This window comes from Magallana gigas, chromosome 1, assembly GCF_963853765.1.
Source record: "Magallana gigas chromosome 1, xbMagGiga1.1, whole genome shotgun sequence".
NCBI classification, from domain to species: Eukaryota; Metazoa; Mollusca; class Bivalvia; order Ostreida; family Ostreidae; genus Magallana; species Magallana gigas.
The window spans coordinates 41,834,094-41,856,187 of NC_088853.1; the positions used below are offsets into that span (position 1 = coordinate 41,834,094).

Here is a 22,094-nt window from a genome sequence, read left to right on the forward strand (position 1 = left end):
CTAAACTCTTTAAAGGACCTCATTTCCCTGCTGAGGCCTCTACCCGGCATTCAAGAACATCAAAAGTGATTTTAGTATTGATCAATAAGAAAATTGTAATTTCGAACAAAATATACATAACATTGCTAAAAAGTGAATAAATCTGATTCAGAATAAGATTCGTCAGCTTGAAAATTGCTATTGTAATCGTTAACTTTAATGAAATTATATAAGTCCGATAGATGGCGCTTGTGTAGTAGAAAGTACAATATTCAAAATGATCCGGGCATATTTGCTGCATTTCAAGGCAACAGATCACCAATCGTAACCATCACCACTTATACATTTTTTCCATATGTGTAGAATTACAATATATACCATTAAAATGGTATGGTATTTTAATTAATAAATATAGAGATGATATTAATCCGGAACGGAGAACGTCATCTAGAGTGGTTCTACAAGTTAGAATTAAGATGGACGCATCACGTTAGCGGTAGTTTTGCAAATTATTTGAAAAGATTACTCAGTAAAATCGAAGGAAAGTATGCTGCTATTAAGATAACTAGGTATATATACTTTTCTTGATATCACTGGAATATATTTGCATTTGTCTAACGGTTGCTAAATAGGAAGTCAGAAAAGTCAAATTTTGTCAGAGGAAATCCTGACTATCCTTTATTTTTTGTTCTTTAACTCACGAAAACGTTTCAGTACAAACTAACAAAGTCAGAAACGTTTTTTTTTTCTTTTTCTACATGTATTTTCCTCTTTTTTAGACGTCAGACCCTTCACACGATCACCACGAAGCTATTCAAAAACTATTAAAACTGTTAAAAATCAACAAAAGAAAAGTTAACATTTTACCACCTCAAATTAAACTCCTTCCAAGAAACATACGACTCAAAAATGGTCGTTTGAAAAAAAAAACTAACCAAAACTTTATGATGAGAACAAATATGTAACGTAGGAACTGGTTATTATTATTTCTTGCCCACAAAAACATTGAGATGAAATTTGGGTTATATTATAAAGCCACATTTCCAGGAGTTTAACTAAACTCAAAGACGACAGGGGGATTTCACTGTAATGCTGTAGTGTTCTGGCTTTGCATGGACCATGGAGATCAGTTTGGGTATTGTGTGAAGTCCTTAAACTTGGTGTTAAACACACCAAACACTGTACATTAATACATATCAATCTATCATTTGATTTTTCAAGAAAATTTAAACAATTGAATTTTGTAATCTTTGTAAATGAACTTTTTATTTTTTAGACAAGAAGTTTAAAATGATGGCGTCGCCCCTCAGTCCTCACGATGTGACTGGGCAGCTGACCACATTCAGGTCGTACGTGGCCCTCATTGCCGACCCCACCCCTGGGAGTAAGTATTGTTTACTGTCAGCAAATATACTACCAGGTAGTTTCATGCACGTTGTTCTAAAGAATACTGTAAATCAACTTTTATTTCTATTGCTTAACACTTGGATAAAAACAAGTCTTTGATAAACTGATTCAGCGGAACTTTTTTTTAAGACAAAGCATCTTTCTTCAATTTTTGCTTTAAGTTTGGATATACATTTGTCATAATAAAGATGTCTATTGCAAGCATTAGGTGATCAATTGGTTCATGGTGACTAACTTTCACAACCAGCTTAAGTCTTTTTCAATATGGTAAATTCCTTATTTTACAGGAGTACTTATATCCATGATTCACCAATTTTTCTGATATAATTTCGTTTAGTTCAAAACTGTCTGAAAAATAAAAGAAGGACTTTGAAATCCATAAAGGATGCTTCTTGCGATTTTACACGGAAATTTATTCCTCACATTTAATAAGAAATCTACCATGTCTACAGTACACATACATAGCAAGAGTCATTTGTTGCATGGGTAAAAGTTGGTTTACAGTATACGGGTAAAAGTTGGTTTACAGTTTACGGGTAAAAGTTGGTTTACAGTATACGGGTAAAAGTTGGTTTACAGTATATGGGTAAAAGTTGGTTTACAGTATATATACAGACTTGTGGAATGATTACACCCTAAATATCTGGATCTGATTCCTCGTGTTTGCGAGTTGAGGCAGACATGACAATCTATTGCTGATAAGATCTGACCACAAAAAGTATACATTGAAATGGAAACCATCATTATACTGTATATCCAATTTTTTTTTTTGCAATTTGCAAAAATTGGGGAAATCTGTAACATCTTTAATTTGTGTCAGTCATTTTTTGCGATTTAAAAAGTTTGTTTTTGAAAATGATACAGGATATAATTTCTGTGTATTTAATCAGGAAAAGTGGAAATTAGATCATAGCGAAAATTACCGGATGTACGGTATATCCCAGTGATGTAAAAGATTGAAATTTCGAACATAAAATAAATCTAGATTTTCAAAAATTTATCTGATCGAGTGATGAAATTTTATGTGAATGTACAAATCACATTTTTTTTTCTATTGACTTTTCTTTCCTTAGTTGTTGAGAAGAAACTGAAGGCTGCCCAGGAGCTTAGTGAAAACTTTGAAGTAAGTCGAATTGTGTACCTTCATTATCTACACTTCAGTAAAGAGATATTTTACGTGCATTTTAAGACATTAAATATAGCTCAAAACATTTGTAGTCTATTCATCATTGTTACAAAATCCGTCTGTTTTCTCATTGTGGAAAAGTCATTTGCTGCCTTCTTTTTTCCTTGTTGGATATAATTTTTAATGATCAATATGAACTTCACTTTAAATTATTTTCTTACAATATGTATTATACAGTACCGGTATATATTGACCCCCCCCCCCCCCCCCCAGTATTTTTCACTTTAAAGAAAAATATTATCATGTATCTTTATTACGTTGTCTAGTATGGAGTAATATCCCTCTCTCTCTCTCTCTCTCTCTCTCTCTCTCTCTCTCTCTCTCTCTCTTACATTCTCATTCCACTTGAATTTTTATTTTTGGGTGTTTCTTCCACAGAATGTGGTTATATCCCCCCAGTACTCCCAGTTCCTGGGGGAGGCCTTGAAGGTTTTCCTCAAAATCCTGGATGATGGAGAACCTCAGTTCATTGCTGAACAAAACATGCAGGTAGGTACACGCTTTACTTTGTACATGTTATTCTTTACTTTGAATGTCTTTACTTTCATATGATTGTGAACTTTTCTTTAATATCTTGCTTCAGGTAAAACTACAAGGTTTTTCATTAACGAAGTTGTATTTTCATTTAGAAATGAATTTGTGAATTTTTTATGAAAAACTTTAGTGAAGTGAAAGTAAAATTGATTTTGGAAGTCTAGGTAATTTTTTTCATTTAAGAAGTTGTATATTCATTTAGAAATCAATTTGTGAATATATAATGAAAAACTTCAGTGAAGTGAAAGTAAAATTGATTTTGGAAGTCTAGGTAAGTCAAATTTTTAAATACAGGTTTCAATTAGTAGGATGAAAGATGAATATACATGATTATAGCCAAAGAGCTGGATCACGTAGAGTTGCCATGCCAGGCGCAGATCATCAGATCAAAGGAGACCTGAAGCATATTCAGTCTGTTTGTACAAGTAGCTTTGTAATTTAATGTTTGTTCTTTTTATTCTTTCAGCAACTGCGAAAGTTGTTACTGGAGATCATTCATCGGATTCCAAGCAATGAACACCTGAAGAAATATGTTCAGCAGATTCTGTCTCTCATGTTCAAACTTTTAAAGGTAAGATATTACTTTATATATATTATTATATACATTAGGTAAAGCATTAGAGCAAGAAATTGATCTGGTAAGGTTCAAACTTCCTTAAAAAAATTTAACTGTTTATACAAGAATAACAGACACCATCTTGTTATTATAAAAATTCTCGTATACATGTATATATAAAAGCCTCAAGACATCATGCATGTATTATTTTATAATATGTCACTCATTTTAAGCTATTCTGTCTATTATTAATGTGTTATTGAAAGTTTACAAGAAATATTTTGTAATAAGTTTTAATCTCTCTTTCTCTCTCTCTCTCTCTCTCTCTCTCTCTCTCTCTCTTGCTTTTCTCTCTTTGACAAATTTTAAGGCCATTTGTTTTAGCATTTTCAATAAACATTCATGTGTACGAGCTACAGTATATGTACATGTAATTCAAGACAAATATAAAGAATATATGGCATGCTCCAATTTTTGGAATTAAATGGTCTGTGTGCTGAACTGTTATGTTTCAGATTGAAAATGAGGAGAATGTGTTGGTGTGTTTACGGATCATTATTGAACTTCACAAGCAGTACAGACCCCAGATGAATGAAGAGGTAAGACATTGAGCCTATGATCTTTACAAATTACAAATCTTTTAAGAATGACATCAGAAAAAGAAGTATTTATCAAAGTGATGAATGCCTTTGGCAACAGTAAAAAAAGAAATCTGAATGTATCTCAATATAAAAAAATAATTACGGTAGATTAAACTTTTTGCAAAATTTGAGTTTATTAAAATCTCTTTTAAACAAAAAAGTTGTTTTAAAATCTACATGCAATGATAAATTCAAGTGTTTGTTTGAAATAAAATGACAACCACAATGTGTTTTGAGATCTTTTCAAATCACATGACATAATATTTGTTAATGTTATATCTTCTTCACTTCAAAATGTAGGGTTAGGTTAAGGAAAAAATAAAATTATGCTGGACTTGGCTAGATTAATGGTTAGGTTTGTGGTTAAAGGGAGATAACTTAGTTTGCCATTGTGATGTTACACAAGCTACTCTTTCATATTTGATGTCAAGATTTATATAACCTAATAGTTGACATAGAAGTAGTTCAAAATTTTGAGAGAAAAAATTTCTGACTTTTTATATTGCATTTTATTTTATTTTTTAAGTTGTTCATTATGAATTTATAGATTAGAATCATGAGATTTATATTGGCGTTTATTTGTAACATTTTAAGCATAAATAACCCTTGTACTAGTCACATATAAAATGTATATATTTTCATGAAATTGTTTACATTTTAAAAGATTTCATTGAAATGGCATTTTTAAAGATAACTTTGCCAATTTGTAGTTACAAAACCGGTCCGACAAAATCATTTAAATTTTATTACAAGAAAGACTTTAGTATAGTGAACAAAAATATAACTTTGGTACAATTCCTTAAAGTGAAATGGAAATTTATGCAAGCTGCAAGGACTTTCACCAATTCGTCAAGATGATCTACAACATTGATTTCATAATCTTTCTTCATTTTTCTTCAGATTAAGGACTTTCACCAAATCGTCAATATGATCTACAACATTGATTTCATAATCTTTCTTCATTTTTCTTCAGATTAAGGACTTTCTCCAATTCGTCAAGACGATCTACAACACCATCCCCAGCCACCTGTCCAAGATCTTCGAGCCGCGCAGTCAGATCAAGGTCAAGGACGTCACCGAGGTCAACGTGGACACCATACTGGCTGAGACCTTCACCACCACCACCATACTGACCGACAAAAAGAACGCCGACAATCAGAACATTTCCGTGAGTTTGTTTTTTTTTACGATGGTGAGGCCACAAAAAAAATTTGTTTGTCACACTGATAAAATTTATAAGAAAAAAATAAAGTATTTTTTTTTTTACCTATTTTTAAGTACCCGGTAGTTAAATTTCCAGTTTGAAAAAAAAATTCCCTTCCTCCCTCTTTGGTATAGAAACCTCCAGGTGGCAATTCCAAAATGAATATTTTTTTTTAAAGGTGGCCTGATGAAGTTATGTATGTACAGTTTATGTGCATTGAGCCTCTCAGATATTATAGTTTGTCATTTACAGTTGTGTTATAATTATATATTAAGGATAAAAGAAAATATTTTTTAGTTGAAGATTTGAATTCTATGTTTATGCCTCCCTTCAAAAACATTCGATTTAGAATATACATATTTCTCTCTTTTTAACTTAATCTGAAAAATTAACATGTAACTATCAGGTTTAAAAAAAGTACCTTTCTAAGTAAGCCATGGAACATGACTTTATTGAGTTTTCATTTACAAATGTTAGTAATTTACATAAAAAACTCCATTAAACTTTTAAGAACTTTTATGTAAGCCAAGGAAAATGAAGGGATTGTGGTATTATGGACCCAACACATGTACAATTGCACTTCGGTATCTCGAACACTGATATCTCAAATACAATGGATTTGTCAAAGTGATTTGTAACACCTTAAGTATTTTGCCCTTGATATCTCAAATACTCAGATATCTCGAAGTTTTTACTCAGTCCCATCAGTTTGAGATAACGAGGTTTGTCTGTACTTCTTTGACCATTCCATCCCCGATTTCAAATCAGCAATAATGCATTCGTTTTGACTTTTTGATTGACCAAACCCACCTGGCTCCTTAATTTCAGTACAACATCATCCCTCGGGGCGTCCTGTCCCTCAAGGTTCTGGCGGAGCTGCCCATCATTGTAGTACTCATGTACCAGCTGTATAAACCCAACGTCCACCAGGAGGTTGCGGAGTTCATTCCCCTTATCATGAACACTATCACACTCCAGCCATCACCCGTTCACAAGTAAGACACAAACTCTCTCTCTCTCTCTCTCTCTCTCTCTCTCTCTCTCTCTCTCTCTCTCATTCTCAGAAAATTTATTCACATTAACAATTATTTATCATTCATATAATAGAAAAAATATCAATAAAGAAATTATATTTGATGGAATTGCATGATTGTACATGTAGAATTTTGAATTAACGCGAGATTTACATGCATTTAACAATTTCACATGCTTACAATTTTCGACATCAAATTCAAACAGTCATGTTGTATAATATAAATGTGTGTGTTGATCTCTTCTGTAGGACCAGCCCTTCATTCAACAAAGAAGTGTTTGTGGACTTCATCGCCGCTCAGATCAAAACCCTCTCGTTCCTTGCCTACATCATCAGGATATATCAGGTACGCTAAGAGTGAAGGGAATTTTGTTTGGTACATGCGTTGACTTTGTATGGCAGTAAGGTGGATTTACACTTGGCCGAGAATGTAATGATATTTTGTGGTTGAAATTGGAAGAACATTCTCATAGTCAGGATTGGAAGCTTATGTGGATGATATCATAATGGTTTATACTTTTTAATTGTGTGACCGTCACCATGGTAGTATGTGCTTGGTACACAAAATTTGATCTGTTAATAACCCAAATCTGATGCATTTTTAAAAAACAAAACAATCAAAATATTCTGCAGATCTAATTGATGACTTATATGCAGAATACAATCTTGACACATAAGTGATACCTACTGGTAAATAATAGACATTGTCACTTGTGTTGACACAACACAAATATGAACCACACATTTCATTCTTATAACATTTGATTTACAGTTCACTAGGAAATAGTTTGGAATTGTCTTTGTACAGCCACAGTCAAAGTCAAAGTCAAAGTCCAGATTCCTTAGGTCCACCATTGAGTTTCTCTCTGCAGACTATTTCTTGCCATATAATGCTATCTACATGTCGATAACACACAGACAAGTATGCACAAGTATGGTAACAACATTAAAGGAAGCTTGTTTAATGATTGTTTATTTGTGTTCATAGGAGCAAGTCCAGCAGCACGCCAACCACATGGTGAGTGGACTTCTGGGATTGCTGGAGTTCTGTCCACAGGAAGTGGCTCACCTCCGCAAGGAGCTGTTGATCGCCGCCCGCCACATCTTGGCTACTGACCTCAGAAACAGTGAGAACAAATATTTAGTTGAAATAATGAACAAATAAAATAAATAAAATAGAACAATGCTTAATGCAGCAGCAATTGACCTAATTGGTAAAGGGGGTTTGGGTAGGATGCCTCAGATAGAAACTAAACTTATTAATCAATATTTTTTCCTGGTGCAGCAGTGCCTTAAAAAATGAACTTAATATTATTTTTTTCTGTCCTTTTAAGATATAATCTGATTTAAAATAGTCTAAGAGTTATTAAGTACATGACAAGTTTGGAATAAGATTTGAATTCAAATGAGTTAATATTAATTTTATACATGTATATAAATATGGCTGCATGAATTTGTTACTGTAAACTAGTAAAGCTAGAAAGTGATCAGGGTGTTGACGATTACATTTTTTTTCTGTGCAGAGTTTGTCCAGTGTATTGACAAGTTGTTCGATGAAAAGATACTGATTGGATCAGGATGGACAACTCATGAATCTTTACGGTAAATACATTTATGATTATATTGTAAATATCCATGGTATAGAGAATTTCATTATTTTACAAAGTTCTTCCAGCCTCCAGGTCAATTTATCAATATAGTTAGGAAGAAACTTCTATAAAGGATTTAACACTTTGATAACTTTTTCAGCCCCCTGGCGTACAGCACCCTAGCGGACCTGGTCCACCACGTGAGGCAGGCCCTGCCCTTGAAGGAACTGTCGATGGCGGTCAGTCTGTTCTCCAAGAACGTCCACGACGAGTCCCTCCCCAGCAGCATCCAGACCATGTCCTGTAAACTTCTCCTCAACCTGGTGGAGTGTATCCGTGCCAAGAGCGAGCTGGAAAACGGAAATGTAAGTAAGGGTGGGAATTTTAGGGGCAAGATGGAAATTTAATTCATTGCGGAAATGCAAAGTATATGTGGAAGTGCAAGGTATATGGGAAATGCAAGGTACATGTGGAAATGCAAGGTATATAAGGAAATGCAAGGTATATGTGGAAATGCAAGATACATGTGGAAATGTAAGTCATGGTGGAAATTTTAGTCAAGGAAATGCAAGTTGCAGGGGAAACAGTCTAATGGTGGAAAAAATAGGTCCCAGTGGAAATGTTTATCACTGATGTGGAAAAAAAGAAGGCAAGACAGAAATGTAATTCTCAGTGGAAATGGAAGTCACAGCAGAAGTCTAAAAGCAAAGTGGAAATGCCAGTCACATTGGCTGAGAACAGAAAATGGCCACTAATGGTGGAAAGTTAGGGAAGGGTGGGCGAAGGTGTAAATGTAGGTGGGGCAAGGAGGAAAGAAAAAGTGGAAAGTGGCATGAAATTAATATACCGGTACAAGTTCATAAACAAGAATCTTGTTATGTATTTAGATGATTTATGGAGAAAATGATTTAAAGATTTTTGATTTTTTCATTTCAGGGGAGAGAACTGCTAATGAGGATGCTTGAAGTTTTTGTCTTGAAGTTTAAAACCATCGCCAAGATACAGCTGCCACAGATCCTCCAGAAATGGTAAACAAAAGAATCTTTTATAAGACTTGGTGTTTTAAATCTCTCAGTATGCCATTCATTTTAATTTTCTAATCCTCATTTTCTGTTATTTAATTTTCGTAAGAACCACTGTATCTGCTCAGGATCTTCTCATCATTGCTATTTTGTACTAGTCTACAAATTAAAGTTTGGAGATTCAAGTTACAAACAATACAGTAAAACACGGTTATAGCGAACACGCTTATAATGAATTGACGCTTACAGCGAAGTGATTTTCATTACCCGTGACTTTATTACATGTTGTAAACTTGACGGATATTACGAATTACGATTACAGCGAAGTAAAATTGCCCATTCCTAGGACTTTGTTATAAGCGTGACTGTTTTACTGTAATTTGTTTAAAAATAAAAAAAAAATTAATATTGAAACATATTTCAAATAATCTGTAATTTTTAACATTTTCACTAAAAATCCTACACATGAAATATTGTAATCTTAAAATTATATCAAAATGAACATTTCAAACACAATAACAATAAACAAAGCTGATCTTTTTTTTCAACAGCAAGCAGACCCCACAGAGCCCCACTCAGCAACCAGCGGCCTTGACCGACGCAAAACAAAACGTGGAGGTCAAGGTCGAAGCACCCAAGACCCCGACGGTGGAGGAGAGTAAGCCCCCCATGACCTCGTCCTCCTCCCTGCTGGGTGACACGGCTACCAAGGACACGGAGAAAGCCTGGACAGAAAAGGTCAATGAGAGGTCAAAGGCATGCAGACACGAAAAACTTTGGAAAATGGAAAACTTAGTTTATTAATAAATGGAAAACTTAATTTAGAAAAAATTTGTAATGCTTTTTAATGTTTCTGTGATTGAGTATTGTGGTTTCATAATCTGAAAGACAGCTCCTTATACAAGAGAGAAAAAAAGTGAAATCATTGATGTTTTGTTAATAGGAAGCAGGAGGCGATTTCCCATGGTTTTTCAGAAATACCCACTTCATTTTGTAATTGGCAATATAATATATTGGTAGCAATTCTAATTAAGTCTCTCCAAATGAGTACCGGTACATGTAATTCATCTCCTAACATCAGAATTGTTGTTTGTTGAGTAATAAGAACTCCAGTGGAACAAATTGAGAGATTACATCAATTGTCGAGGGCAGATTTTTTATTTCAGACTTACATATCATTGTAATTTCCTTTATATATAAATTTAAGTCCCTTGGTGCCAAGCTTTCTATAACCTACAATTTTTCTTTTCTAACAGTCATTACAGAATAGATTCGGAGTGACTCCGAGTCAGTACACCGTTTACTCAGTCAGTGACTGTAGAAGCTTGGTCAAGACCCTGGTCTGTGGAGTCAAGACCATCACCTGGGGCATCGTCTCATGTAAAGCCGTGGGGACAGGTAAACAAATATGGAAATAAAGAATTTTTGGCCATCCATGTTATTAAAAGGTTGACCAAAAAATATTTTGTTGACATTTTACAAGTATTTGTGTCTATCAGTAGGAAAGGGATTGACATTCCTATTTCAAAATTTCCTGAAATATTGCATTAATGTGATGGCAGTTATGTTTCATTTTTGGGAAGATTTATTATGTACATATACAGGCATAACAATTTTAATCATGTGTCCTTTAAAGTGGTATGGGACACTTCCATTTTCCTAACAGCGTAGTGCAGTGGGTTAGAGGTTTTACTACGAATCTGTAGGTCATGAGTTCAAATCCCGCTGGGGCTTTTACAATTTTTACCTCTCCAAATATATTTAAAAGCTATTTTTTTGGGGTGAAATATTTTAAAATTTGAAAATTTTAAACCGGTGAAAGTATTTCAGTTATAATGTAATATAATCCACATTGATATCGTCAGATGTCCCATACCACCTTAAAATGTGTGTGTATCAGTTAATCGTTGAAATCTCTGTACAATACACATCTATTATACTGTACTTACTAATTTGGTTCCAGTGCTATGGTTATAATGTTTTATCTACGTGCATATGTACTGTTTACTTCAAAACAAGTACATGTATTTATTAGTTTGCATTAATTTGACAGTTGTTAAATTTTGGGGAAAATTTATAATGAACAAGCTCAGAAATTTTAAGCCTGTGTTCCAGTACACACATTAGTCCATCATTCAAATGCGGTACTGTACTTGTTGTTTAGCTCTTCTGAATTGGGGCCGAGTTATCTCTGAATGGTAAAATCCACTGTAATATTTTTATTTTGTGTTTACAGAAGCTGCAACTGTTCAGAACAAGCAGTTCCTGCCCAAGGAGGCCCTGGTCTACATCCGCCTGGTCAAGTTCGCTCTGCAGGCCCTGGACATTTACACCATCAACATCGGGGCCAATGGCCAAGCGGTGATTCGTCCAGCAGTGTAAGGGATTTTTTGGATTTTTTTTTTATCAAAAAATTTTTTTTCTGTGATTTTGTCATTAAGAATGCATTTTATTGTTTTTGATAAAAAATGCATGTATCATGATAGTAATTTAGAATGCTGTTTTGAAAAGTCAGTTCAAGTTCATAGACAATATGTGCTTTGAACTTAAAGGGTTTACACTGTTTGTCCAAAATGGTTTATGGTGGGTTGTCAAATCCATTGGAATTTTTCAATTTGAATAATTTGATGAGAATTTCATGAAAATTATTTTTTATTGTATCAAAATCTTCAGCCCTGTAGTACTAAAGTAATTCAGTATAAGATTAAACAAAATATTCAGACATTGTGTTTTTTTAATGCATTTTTATGGCCCTATTTTCAAATATTGGGAGGAACACACAATTTGTTTCTTGAAGATAGTGTTTCATATTAAGTTAGATGTTATTAAATTTTTCAGTGTTCAGACGGTCCGGACAAAAGAAGAGAAAGAAGTCTTAGAACATTTTGCTGGAGTGGTAAGTATTTCCTGTTCATGATATACTGTAAATTCCTAATTAAACGCGAGGAATTAATATCCGCGTAAAATAGCGAGAAGTTCGTCTTGCAAATTCTAAAGTCTCGCTTTTAGTTTTGGGACATACATATAATTATGTAAACTTCATGAAACTATGATAAATTTTTGCATTTGCAATTTTATGTTCTCGCAATTTTATGGTAAATCTTTGAATCGAGGAATTAAGTACTCTCGTAAAATAAGGAATCTACAGTGAGTCAAGTTAAGTGTGTTGTATTGATCCATGTCATATATTATTGGTGTACAATGAATGACTGATCTTATTTTGTAGTTCACCATGATGCATCCATTGACCTTCAAGGAGATTTTCTCCTCAACTGTGGAGGTTTGTGATTAAAATTTCCATGTGTTTTTTTTTTTTTTTTAAGTTTTGGTGCATGTTCATTTTGGCATTTGATTGAGATAAAATATCTGGCTGAAAACTGAAAAAATTTCATTTTTCTCTAATTTGATTTTCATGTAACATAATGATATGGTTTATTAATGTGCTGAAGTGTTCACACATGTATCTATTGATGAATATTTTTTAAGATACAATTTATTTTTACTTTCAGTACATGGTGAATCGAATCCACAACAACTATGCACTACAGGTAAGGGCAATAACTCTTGTCTTTTTTATGCCTTTCAAATTCTTCAATGAATGAATGATGTGATTAAATTTCATTTCTTTATATGCATTATGATAACAGTACTAATGTTTCATATTTCATTTATGGCAGATTGTAGCCAACTCTTTCTTGGCCAATCCTACGACATCTGCTACTTTTGCCACCATTTTAGTGGACTATTTACTGGCTAGACTGGAAGAGATGGGTTGTAAGTACATGTGTTCTAAAGACATACTTTGTCATCATCAAATCTGTAAAGAAGAGCTAGTTCATATTATACATGTAAATTGACAGAGTTAAAACTAAGATAACTTTATATTGTTTTGAGTAATCTTCACTTATTTAGATTTCATGGCCTTTCTAAGTTTGACAAGCACACTTTTGTTTAAAAAAATAAGATCTTATTAATTAGGATAGGGAAAGGATTGGGGATAAAGGGAGATTTCTTGAAGTTTTATAGTCTGGCAAACGGTGATCTCAAAAAGAGCTAAAAAAAATTTGGGGCATGTCTAAGGCTGGGTATTTATCAAAAATGGGGGAAATAATGTTTTTATGATTCATGAAATGGACCTTAAATTTGCTCTTTTATGCATACTTTTTTCAGCCAACCTGGAGCGCTCTAACCTTTACCTGAAGCTGTTTAAACTAGTATTTGGCTCTGTGTCTCTGTTTGCCAATGAAAATGAACAGATGTTGAAGGTACAGTGAAAATGAAGAGAAGTGCAGCTTTGTTTTAAATTTTTCAATTAACGTACATGTATGTCTTTGATACAAATGGCAGGTACAATTATGAGGCCATTGGAAAAAGATTATTAATGCTTGATCAAAATAACCTGTTTAAGAAAATTATTATAATGATAATCGTGATTTTCAATCCCCATTTTAACTATTTTATCAACAGAACATTAACTAACGAAAAACCACGAAGCTCTGTGCTTAATGGTTTTTTACCACATTAGCTAATCATACATACCAGTGTTAACAGCTCCCTGAAGCTAGCAATGAAGACATATTCTGCCTTTCATGACTCTCAGTACTTTGATTATTTTTACAGCCACACCTACACACAATTGTCAACCGCTCCATGGAGCTAGCGATGAGCGCCAAGGAGCCGTACAACTACTTCCTGTTGCTGAGGGCGCTGTTCCGCTCCATCGGAGGAGGAAGTCACGATCTGTTGTATCAGGAGTTCCTTCCCTTGCTTCCTAACTTACTACAAGGTACATTTTTGAAAATTGCGTATGGATTAATTATTCCCTTATAATGAAAAGTGTATATAGGGAAATATTCGCCCCTGTTTTATTTTTGCCCCTTTCGCCCTCGTTGTCTGTGGGTGAATTTAAGACTGGGGGAATTCCAATGTTCCAAGTTTTTTCATTAGTACACAAGCGAGTCTGGTCAAATTTAAGACGAATAGTAAGACCGGGCGAAATCGTTTGCAAGTGCAGAAGGGCGAAAATAACACGGGGCGAAAATAACCTAGTATACAGTTGTGTATTTTCAGTAGGGCCCCTAGTCTCAAAAACTAGAGATGATCACTTCACGATAAAATCAGTGTTCTTTGTGTTTTGTTTTTTTTTTTATTAAAATCTAGCCTGATCAAGTTAGGTTTAAAAACATAATGTGTTTCATGTGCTTTATGAAGAAATTCAAATAAATAATGACCCACTGCAAAATCTAATATGTTTGCAAACAAGTGACAAACAAAATGTACATGTACATGTAGTTCACCATAGAATTACTATAATAGTTATGCTTTTAAGATGGAAACACATGGAGATTGAAATATATGGAAATTTTAAACTCTTTAGGGACAATCATTATTAAGTACGGTATGTTTGAATGATGCTTATAAACCCAGTCTGTTTTCTTTAATAACAGGACTGAAAATCCATCTTGAAGGATATGTTCCAAATCCCTAAAATATCTATAAGCAACACTAATGTATATGTACTATGTATTATAATTCACAAGACTATAAAACAGCCAAGTATGGGCTACACCTTGGCATATAAAAGTCCCTAATGTATTATGCTATATTGATTCACAGGATTGAACAGCCTACAGAGTGGCCTTCATCGCCAGCACATGAAGGACCTGTTTGTTGAGCTGTGTCTGACCGTTCCGGTCCGCCTGAGCTCCCTCCTGCCCTACCTGCCCATGTTGATGGACCCCCTGGTGTCCGCCCTCAATGGCTCCCAAACGCTGGTCAGCCAGGGACTCCGTACCCTAGAGCTCTGTGTGGACAACCTCCAGCCGGACTTCCTGTACGACCACATACAGCCTGTCAGGGCCGAACTCATGCAGGTCAGCGGCTTTTTTTCCTCCGTGGGGATGCTATAATTATTTTTGTAATAAACCCATATAATAGCCCCTTTGGTTTGAATTTTCATTTTATTCATTTAAAAAAAGATTCATTCTATCCACAACCTTTCAACTGGAAGGTGCAAAATAAAAACACCTTTTCAGTGTGAACATTTTTCATGAGAGAGACAAGAAAGATATTGCTTTTAAAATTGGAAATAGATACATGTACATGTACATGAAACCAATATAACCTAGCATATTTAATGTAATCAACTCTATTTTTTACTTTTTAGACTGAGTAAAATACAGGATTTGTCAGAGAAAGTTACCCTCTCTCTATTGAAAATAATTTGATGATTTTTTGTATACAGGCCCTGTGGAAGACCCTAAGAAGCCCTGTTGATAACATTGCTCATGTAGCATTCAGAGTCCTGGGGAAGTTTGGAGGTGGGAATAGAAAGATGCTCAGAGAACCACAGAAGGTAAGATGCTGAAGCTGATAGATTAAGTGGTATAGAAAGGATTTTTTTTTCTATCAACTTGAAGCTAAACTATTAATATAAAAGACATTATCTGTCATTCAATACTGTGGAATCATTAAAATTCGTGGGGGCCAATTTTCGTGGATTGCTTAAATTTTACAGGTTCGTGGGGAAATAATTTCGTGTATTCTTGTTAACTTACAAAGGAAATATGACTTTATTGCCATAATTTATTAATTCGTGGAGGATGTTAATTTGTGGATGAGAGGTACCCACGAATTCCACGAAAATTGAGCCACCACGAAATATAATGATTCCACAGTATTTTGTTTCTATCTTCAGCTGAACTACAATGATAGGGAGACAGTGGGTCCATGTATCACAATTTATTTCCAGGACTGTAAAACACCAATCACCAAACCTGTTGAAAAGGTAAAACGTCCATTCCCTATTTAGCTTGTAAGATAAGATATGATTGGTTTACAAGCTGGAGGTAAATTTACATTTAAGTTTACCTCCATGTTAAAGGATCTGTATCATCCATGAAATGGCTTTCTTGTTTACATGGATAAATCTTTCTCTTCCCCAAAGGCGGTGGACTTTGCCTTGACCACCCTGAAGTGCAGCACCACCGACAACTTTGCGCGGCGCCAGGCCTGGGAACTGATCAAGTGTTTCCTGGTGTCTGTGATGAACCTAGAGGACGAAAAGCTGACCCTCACCAACCTGTTCACCCATACCAGGTAGAGTACACCTTTTCACTCACACCAGGTAATGTACACCTGTATACTCACATCAGGTAATGTACACCTGTTAACCTTATCCAGGTACATGTAATGTACACCTGTTGACCTACTGTGGATTCATCCTAGACTATATGATGATGATGAATGTGATGATGAATGTGATGATGATGATTATGAATTTGATGATGATGATGATGAATGTGATGATGATGATGATGATGATGATGATGATGATGATGATGATGATGATGATGATGATGATGATGATGATGATGATTAATTGTAGCTTCACAGAGAAAGAGATTCCCCTGCAGACCAGTCAGCTGTACAAGAATCCTGATTCACACTCCAGGAAAGTCCATGAACAGGCGCTCACCGGAATGTTTGGTAAGCTCCTCAAAGTCAAGGTCAATCAAGCAAGGTCAAATGTCAAGGTCATTTTGTACATTTCATTAAGCAGGAGTTCATGAACCAATGGAATCTAACTTGAGAGTTAATTTATGGCTGCGTTTTTTTTTTTCATAGAAAAGGGCTTAACTTTCTGGCTGTGATCATTTATTTTGCAGAAAAGAATTGATCATATGACTATGTAGCTGACATACATGTATTTGTGTAAATTTTTACCTTGGTGCATGCTCAAAGTTTAAGTGATATCTTTTTTTGTTGAAATATTATTTTGTTAAGAACAAAAATGTCTGTTAAAGCACATGCCTTTTTTTGGTTTTATTAAAAATACAGTTTTAGCAAAGAAAGTACATGTTCTTCATTTTATCACCTAGACATACGGTACATGTATTTGTATTGATGGGATTTGTACAATCTTGCTGCTTCTTCAATTAAATGAGATTTTATGTGACTTTATATTTTTATTATCTCAGTGGCGGCAGATTTGTACAGTGTTGCTGCTCCTATAATAAAATGAGGTTTCATGTGTATATTTTCATCATTTCAGTGGCGGCAGCCATCAAGGAGTTGAGACAGACGGCTCTGCCGTTCATGGCCTGTATGGTCAGGCATTACATCATGATTGCCATCTCCCAGCAGTGTGGTAAGATCTGGCCCCGGGGCCATAAAACTTAGACAAGCTAACTTTTGATCTCAGTCTCACATTTACCTATGGAACATATAGTGGAAAAGTGAGACTGAGATCAAAAGTGAGCTCGTCTAAGTTTTATGGCCCCGAGGCCTGGTGCTTTATATCTTGTGTGTCAAAATATCGACTACTGTCAGTGGTTTCATTAATTTTCGTGGGTATCAATTTTCGTGGATTTTCTAACTATCACAGTTTCAAGGATACGTAAATTCGTGGCCAATGCATTATCCTATCAATACAAAATGTTAGTTGAAATTGCACTTCAATGAACATTTAATTTCGTGGATTAACTTAACAAGGAAATCCACGAAAATTGGTATTCAACGATTATTGATGAAACCACAGTATCTAAATACATGTAGAATACAAAAGCTATTCCTCGTAAGCATTAAGCTTGATTGATAATTGGGCTTTTTGACCATCATTAGAAAAGCTCTTTTAACAAAATTAATTCACACAAGGAGGAATAGATATTGGATTGACATTGTTTAGTGAAATTTTAATTTTTTCTTTTAAATCATGAATTTGATCAGTGTTTTCTAAAATCATGCAATGTTACTTAAAATAATTGTTTTTACCAACTAATGGCAAACATTGAGATGTCTTGCAAATAAGGTTTGGAACTGGGTTCCTGTGCTTCTTATTTATTTTTAAGAAGAACGAGATAAAATCTAATATCTTCTTTTTTTTTATTTCTTGTTTGATTCTGGTCAAATTTTAGAATCGGATTCTTCACATCAAGATCTTGAAAAATGTGAGCATGCAAAGACAATTTTCCATCTACATGTATTTACTAGGTTTTTTTTGCATTAAAAGGGTGGATGAAAACATCAAAGAAAGTTGGTGTGCAACAATTATTGATTTAACTGTGAGACCACAGAAAAGTGTGATTGATATAACAACCCAAAATGTTTTTCGAAGATTTTTCAAGAGTTTCAAAGAGATTTTGTATTCTTGTATTGAATTTTGTTTATTTTGTGTTGTTTGTGTTGTTGTGGATTGTTTTTTTTTGGGGGGGGGGGGGGGGGGGGGGTTCCATACCAAAACAAAAAAAACCCCAAAGTTGCAAGCTCGTACATGAGCATTCAAGACTATAGTAACAATTGAAAACTCACAATGACAGATACCTTGAGGGAGGAGACTTTTATTTGGCTCATTTTTCCAGGCCCGTTCCCTGTGGGTGACAAGCAGAACAAGCTACAGGGGATGGACACCCAGATCCTGATCGACGCCCTGGCGGTCATCATGGGCCATGAGGAGAAGGAGCTGTGTAAACCAGGAAACCTGGCCCTGGTCCTCATCCTGGAGACAGCCACCACCATACTGGGCAGCAAGGAGAGGGTGGGTGTCAATATAATAGTGGGGGATATTGGGCAGCAAGGAGATGGTGGGTGTCAATATAATAGTGGGGGATATTGGGCAGCAAGGAGATGGTGGGCGTTGATTTAAAAGTGGGGAATGGGGGGGATGGGGGGTACTGGGCAGCAAGGAGAGGGTGGGTGACAATATAATAGTGGGGGATGGGAGCAAGGAGAGGTTGGGTGGTGTATAAAAGGGATATTGAAGGGACTAGGCAGCAAGGAGAGGGTAAGTGGTGATTTGAAAGTGAAGGGATAAGGGGGTATATGGTAGCAAGGAGAGGGTGGGTGGTGTATAAAAGTTAGAGAGATGGGAGGGATTGGGCAGCAAAGAGAAGTTTGTCACATATTGTCAGTGGTATCAAATATAATTCATTCAACTTGCCAGGTATGTTAAAAGTTGCTAAACAATATGTGTATTGATGTATTTGTACAAAGTACATAGAATATAGGGAAGAATTATCATTTTGTAGTAACTTTTGTTGTGGTAAACAAGCTTTTTACTTTCACACATTCAAATGTTGTTTAATTTTTTAGGCCTGCCAGCTGCCTCTGTTTGAGTACCTGGTCGAGCGGATGTGTTCCCTGTGTTACGATCGGGCCTGGTACGCCAAGTTTGGAGGGTAAGTCTCCGAGAGGCTATGTGTAGTGGGTACCAGTAACTTAAGTCCAACCATTGTAAAGATTGGCATGTTTTGAATATATATATATTTTTTATTGATTATATTGTATGATAAAATGTTAGTGTATATACATGTACATATATCTTGTCAATGTGTCATCGGTTCATTCTGTTGCATTTGTTTTGCAATCAAATGGTAGATTTTTTATATTTTTTTTAATGATGAATAAACATGATTTGTCTACTTTAAAGTAAATGTACATAGTATTTATATCAACCAAATGAATATGATATTGATTTAGATGCCTGGCCATAAGATTCATGTATGAGAGGATGGCTCTGAAATGGGTCCTGGAGCACCAGTTTATTTTCCTGAAGGCTCTTCTCTTTGTGATGATGGACCTGACAAAAGAGGTATGGGAACCAGCATAAAACTTTTCAAAGAACATTTCATGATGTCAGACATGTATACAATGATTTAAAAAATAGATGTTTATTCTACATTTAATTGTTTCAGTGCTGCATTGTTCCATAATTGTAAATGATTATCTTTTGCGTATGAATGAAATACCGGGTATGTGGCTTTTCTTGCTCATTGTTTTATTTTTAAAATTGAAATTAAGACACAAAGATAATAAAATTTTATTCATACATGCCATTATTAGTACCAGGTAGGTGATTTTTATGAACATTATATTACAATAGTGAAATCAAGATAAAAAGGAAAACAATGCATAGGCTTTGCCACTGAAATAATTCATTGTACTTTCATTTTCAACTTTCTTTTCCAGGTGTCCAGTGGAGCAGTTGACTTAGCTAAGTATAATCTGGAGAACATGCTGATTAAGTGTGCTACCGAAATTGAGGGCGACAAAGCCTCAGAGGAAATTCTGTCAGCCCAGAAAAAGTCCCTGCACGAGGTGGTGCACGAACTGGTCAGACAGATCACCTCCCCCAACACCATTGTCCGGGAACAAGTAGGTCAAAGGTCAAGGACAAAGAAAGGTCAAGTTTGAAAAAGTAAATACAGAGAGAGAATTGTAAAGTTTGAATAATATTTAACTATTGATGCTTGATCTAAATCTGTTTAGTCGGCTTAATTACTCTTATTAATCATTTCAAGGGACAAAAGGACTTGGGTTAAAAAATTGCAATGTCAGAGAGATACTTTAGCTTAGCATGTTTAATGTTAAATGATAAAGAAACAAAGTGACAGGGATCATACTAGGTGGTATAGTAATCCAGCCATTGGTCAAGTGTTGATCTCTATGTTTTAAGTGCATTTGTTAGACATTGGTTACTGATTATTCTTAACTTATCGTTGGAATCAGTGGTACATTGGAGGATTGATTATTCTATTTACTGTGCTACTATTTTGATTAGGCCATGAACTCCCTGGAGACCTTGGCCAAGACAACAGGGAAGTCGGTGACAGACATCATGGAGCCTCACAAGGAGGTCCTCCAGGACATGATACCTCCAAAGAAGCACCTGCTGAGGCACCAGCCAGCCAATGCCCAAATAGGATTGATGGTAATTCCTTGTGGTTCTGTAGTTATGAACGAAATGTATTATTCCGCCAACATTCCCAGAGACCTCAGATATTTTGCCTTAAAAATGAGGTCCCATGGCATCTTATTTTTAAATGAGGTCTTAGGGCAAGGGTACCTCATTTGTAAGGCAATAAAGCTGAAGTCCCTGGGAATGTTGAATAGTTGGCATAATAAAACATTCTGTTCATAACAGAAAAGTGAACATGTCTAATGCATGTCGTTTATCTTTAATATTATCCTTGTTCCCAAAGCCAATATTTGTAACCTTTGTAAACATTCTATTTCTGTATTCTCTGGTAGTAGCTGTAGTTGTCCACACAATTATATAAACACAGTATTTCTATTGTAATATTAGTAAGTCACACAATGATTTCAGTTTGTAATGGTGATTTCTTGTGGTTCTGTAGTTATGAACAAAATGTGTTATTCTGCCAACATTCCCAGGTACCTCAGCTTTGTCGCCTTAAAAATGAGGAAACATGGCAAATTTAAAATCATTTTCAAATGAGGTCCTAGAGCAAGGGCACCATATTTCTGTAGTATTATTAGTTACAGAGTAATGTCTGTTTGTATAGGACGGCAACACATTCTGCACCACCCTACAGCCTCGTCTGTTCACCATAGACCTCAACGTGCTAGAACATCAAGTCTTCTTTACAGAGGTAAGCCATGTTGTTAATGAATGATTTTATTATCTATTTTTGAAAATTCATTTTCCCCTTATCTAAGTTCAAGCAAGTTAATGATTAACTTGTATAATGATTGTGCATGTATTTTGATGTGTGGGTTTATTCGTACATTGCATCAATATTTTGTAAAGGCGCTTTTTATAAATACAAGATAATAGTTAATATAATTTATAGAAAATATTTTACTTTGTTCATTTTTTGATCCATTGGTTCTTCTTAGCCTTTTTCGATGCAGCAAAAGTTTTGTTGACGAATCCACCATTTGATTGGCTGGATTTAACCTTTTAACTCTGATCATTTGATTGACACAGCTGCTGAGCCTCTGTGAGGCAGAAGACGCAGTTTTGTTAAAGCTCCCATGCTACAAGTCGGTCACTGACCTAGTTCCATTAAGGAAGAGCGCATTGAGTAAGTCCAAGACACTGTTGTATTGTTAGATATTATCTAGTAAAAAAATTTCTCGACAAGAACTCTTGAAGTGGAAATTTTGAACTTACCTACCACATTATTGAGTACAACTTTAGACC

General features: G+C 35.0%; 1 protein-coding gene across 9 annotated transcripts in view; it reads left to right on the top strand.

Annotated features, from left to right (window-relative positions):
- The first annotated feature begins 414 nt into the window (after nucleotides 1–414).
- LOC105345162 (transformation/transcription domain-associated protein) overlaps nucleotides 415–22,094 on the top strand; it is a 77,705-nt gene continuing 56,025 nt past the window's right edge. For 4 of the 9 annotated variants that reach the window (XM_034466041.2, XM_066067435.1, XM_034466045.2 and 1 more), the window contains exons 1-37: nucleotides 415–548; nucleotides 759–1,114; nucleotides 1,256–1,363; nucleotides 2,460–2,509; nucleotides 2,951–3,061; nucleotides 3,573–3,677; nucleotides 4,178–4,261; nucleotides 5,277–5,471; nucleotides 6,336–6,502; nucleotides 6,790–6,886; nucleotides 7,529–7,667; nucleotides 8,064–8,142; nucleotides 8,290–8,494; nucleotides 9,066–9,157; nucleotides 9,703–9,889; nucleotides 10,408–10,549; nucleotides 11,388–11,529; nucleotides 11,990–12,047; nucleotides 12,378–12,431; nucleotides 12,661–12,699; nucleotides 12,829–12,925; nucleotides 13,322–13,416; nucleotides 13,772–13,937; nucleotides 14,768–15,024; nucleotides 15,396–15,506; nucleotides 15,849–15,938; nucleotides 16,098–16,249; nucleotides 16,539–16,639; nucleotides 17,205–17,300; nucleotides 18,067–18,099; nucleotides 18,511–18,686; nucleotides 19,241–19,326; nucleotides 19,628–19,739; nucleotides 20,117–20,302; nucleotides 20,709–20,858; nucleotides 21,454–21,540; nucleotides 21,879–21,975. In XM_034466041.2, coding sequence (XP_034321932.2) covers nucleotides 1,099–1,114; nucleotides 1,256–1,363; nucleotides 2,460–2,509; nucleotides 2,951–3,061; nucleotides 3,573–3,677; nucleotides 4,178–4,261; nucleotides 5,277–5,471; nucleotides 6,336–6,502; nucleotides 6,790–6,886; nucleotides 7,529–7,667; nucleotides 8,064–8,142; nucleotides 8,290–8,494; nucleotides 9,066–9,157; nucleotides 9,703–9,889; nucleotides 10,408–10,549; nucleotides 11,388–11,529; nucleotides 11,990–12,047; nucleotides 12,378–12,431; nucleotides 12,661–12,699; nucleotides 12,829–12,925; nucleotides 13,322–13,416; nucleotides 13,772–13,937; nucleotides 14,768–15,024; nucleotides 15,396–15,506; nucleotides 15,849–15,938; nucleotides 16,098–16,249; nucleotides 16,539–16,639; nucleotides 17,205–17,300; nucleotides 18,067–18,099; nucleotides 18,511–18,686; nucleotides 19,241–19,326; nucleotides 19,628–19,739; nucleotides 20,117–20,302; nucleotides 20,709–20,858; nucleotides 21,454–21,540; nucleotides 21,879–21,975 — 4,162 coding nt within the window. In that variant the 5' untranslated portion in view covers nucleotides 415–548; nucleotides 759–1,098. The remainder of the gene's footprint in view (nucleotides 549–758; nucleotides 1,115–1,255; nucleotides 1,364–2,459; nucleotides 2,510–2,950; nucleotides 3,062–3,572; nucleotides 3,678–4,177; nucleotides 4,262–5,276; nucleotides 5,472–6,335; nucleotides 6,503–6,789; nucleotides 6,887–7,528; nucleotides 7,668–8,063; nucleotides 8,143–8,289; nucleotides 8,495–9,065; nucleotides 9,158–9,702; nucleotides 9,890–10,407; nucleotides 10,550–11,387; nucleotides 11,530–11,989; nucleotides 12,048–12,377; nucleotides 12,432–12,660; nucleotides 12,700–12,828; nucleotides 12,926–13,321; nucleotides 13,417–13,771; nucleotides 13,938–14,767; nucleotides 15,025–15,395; nucleotides 15,507–15,848; nucleotides 15,939–16,097; nucleotides 16,250–16,538; nucleotides 16,640–17,204; nucleotides 17,301–18,066; nucleotides 18,100–18,510; nucleotides 18,687–19,240; nucleotides 19,327–19,627; nucleotides 19,740–20,116; nucleotides 20,303–20,708; nucleotides 20,859–21,453; nucleotides 21,541–21,878; nucleotides 21,976–22,094) is intronic. The other 5 variants (XM_066067446.1, XM_066067452.1, XM_034466049.2 and 2 more) reach the window with 2 other exon arrangements.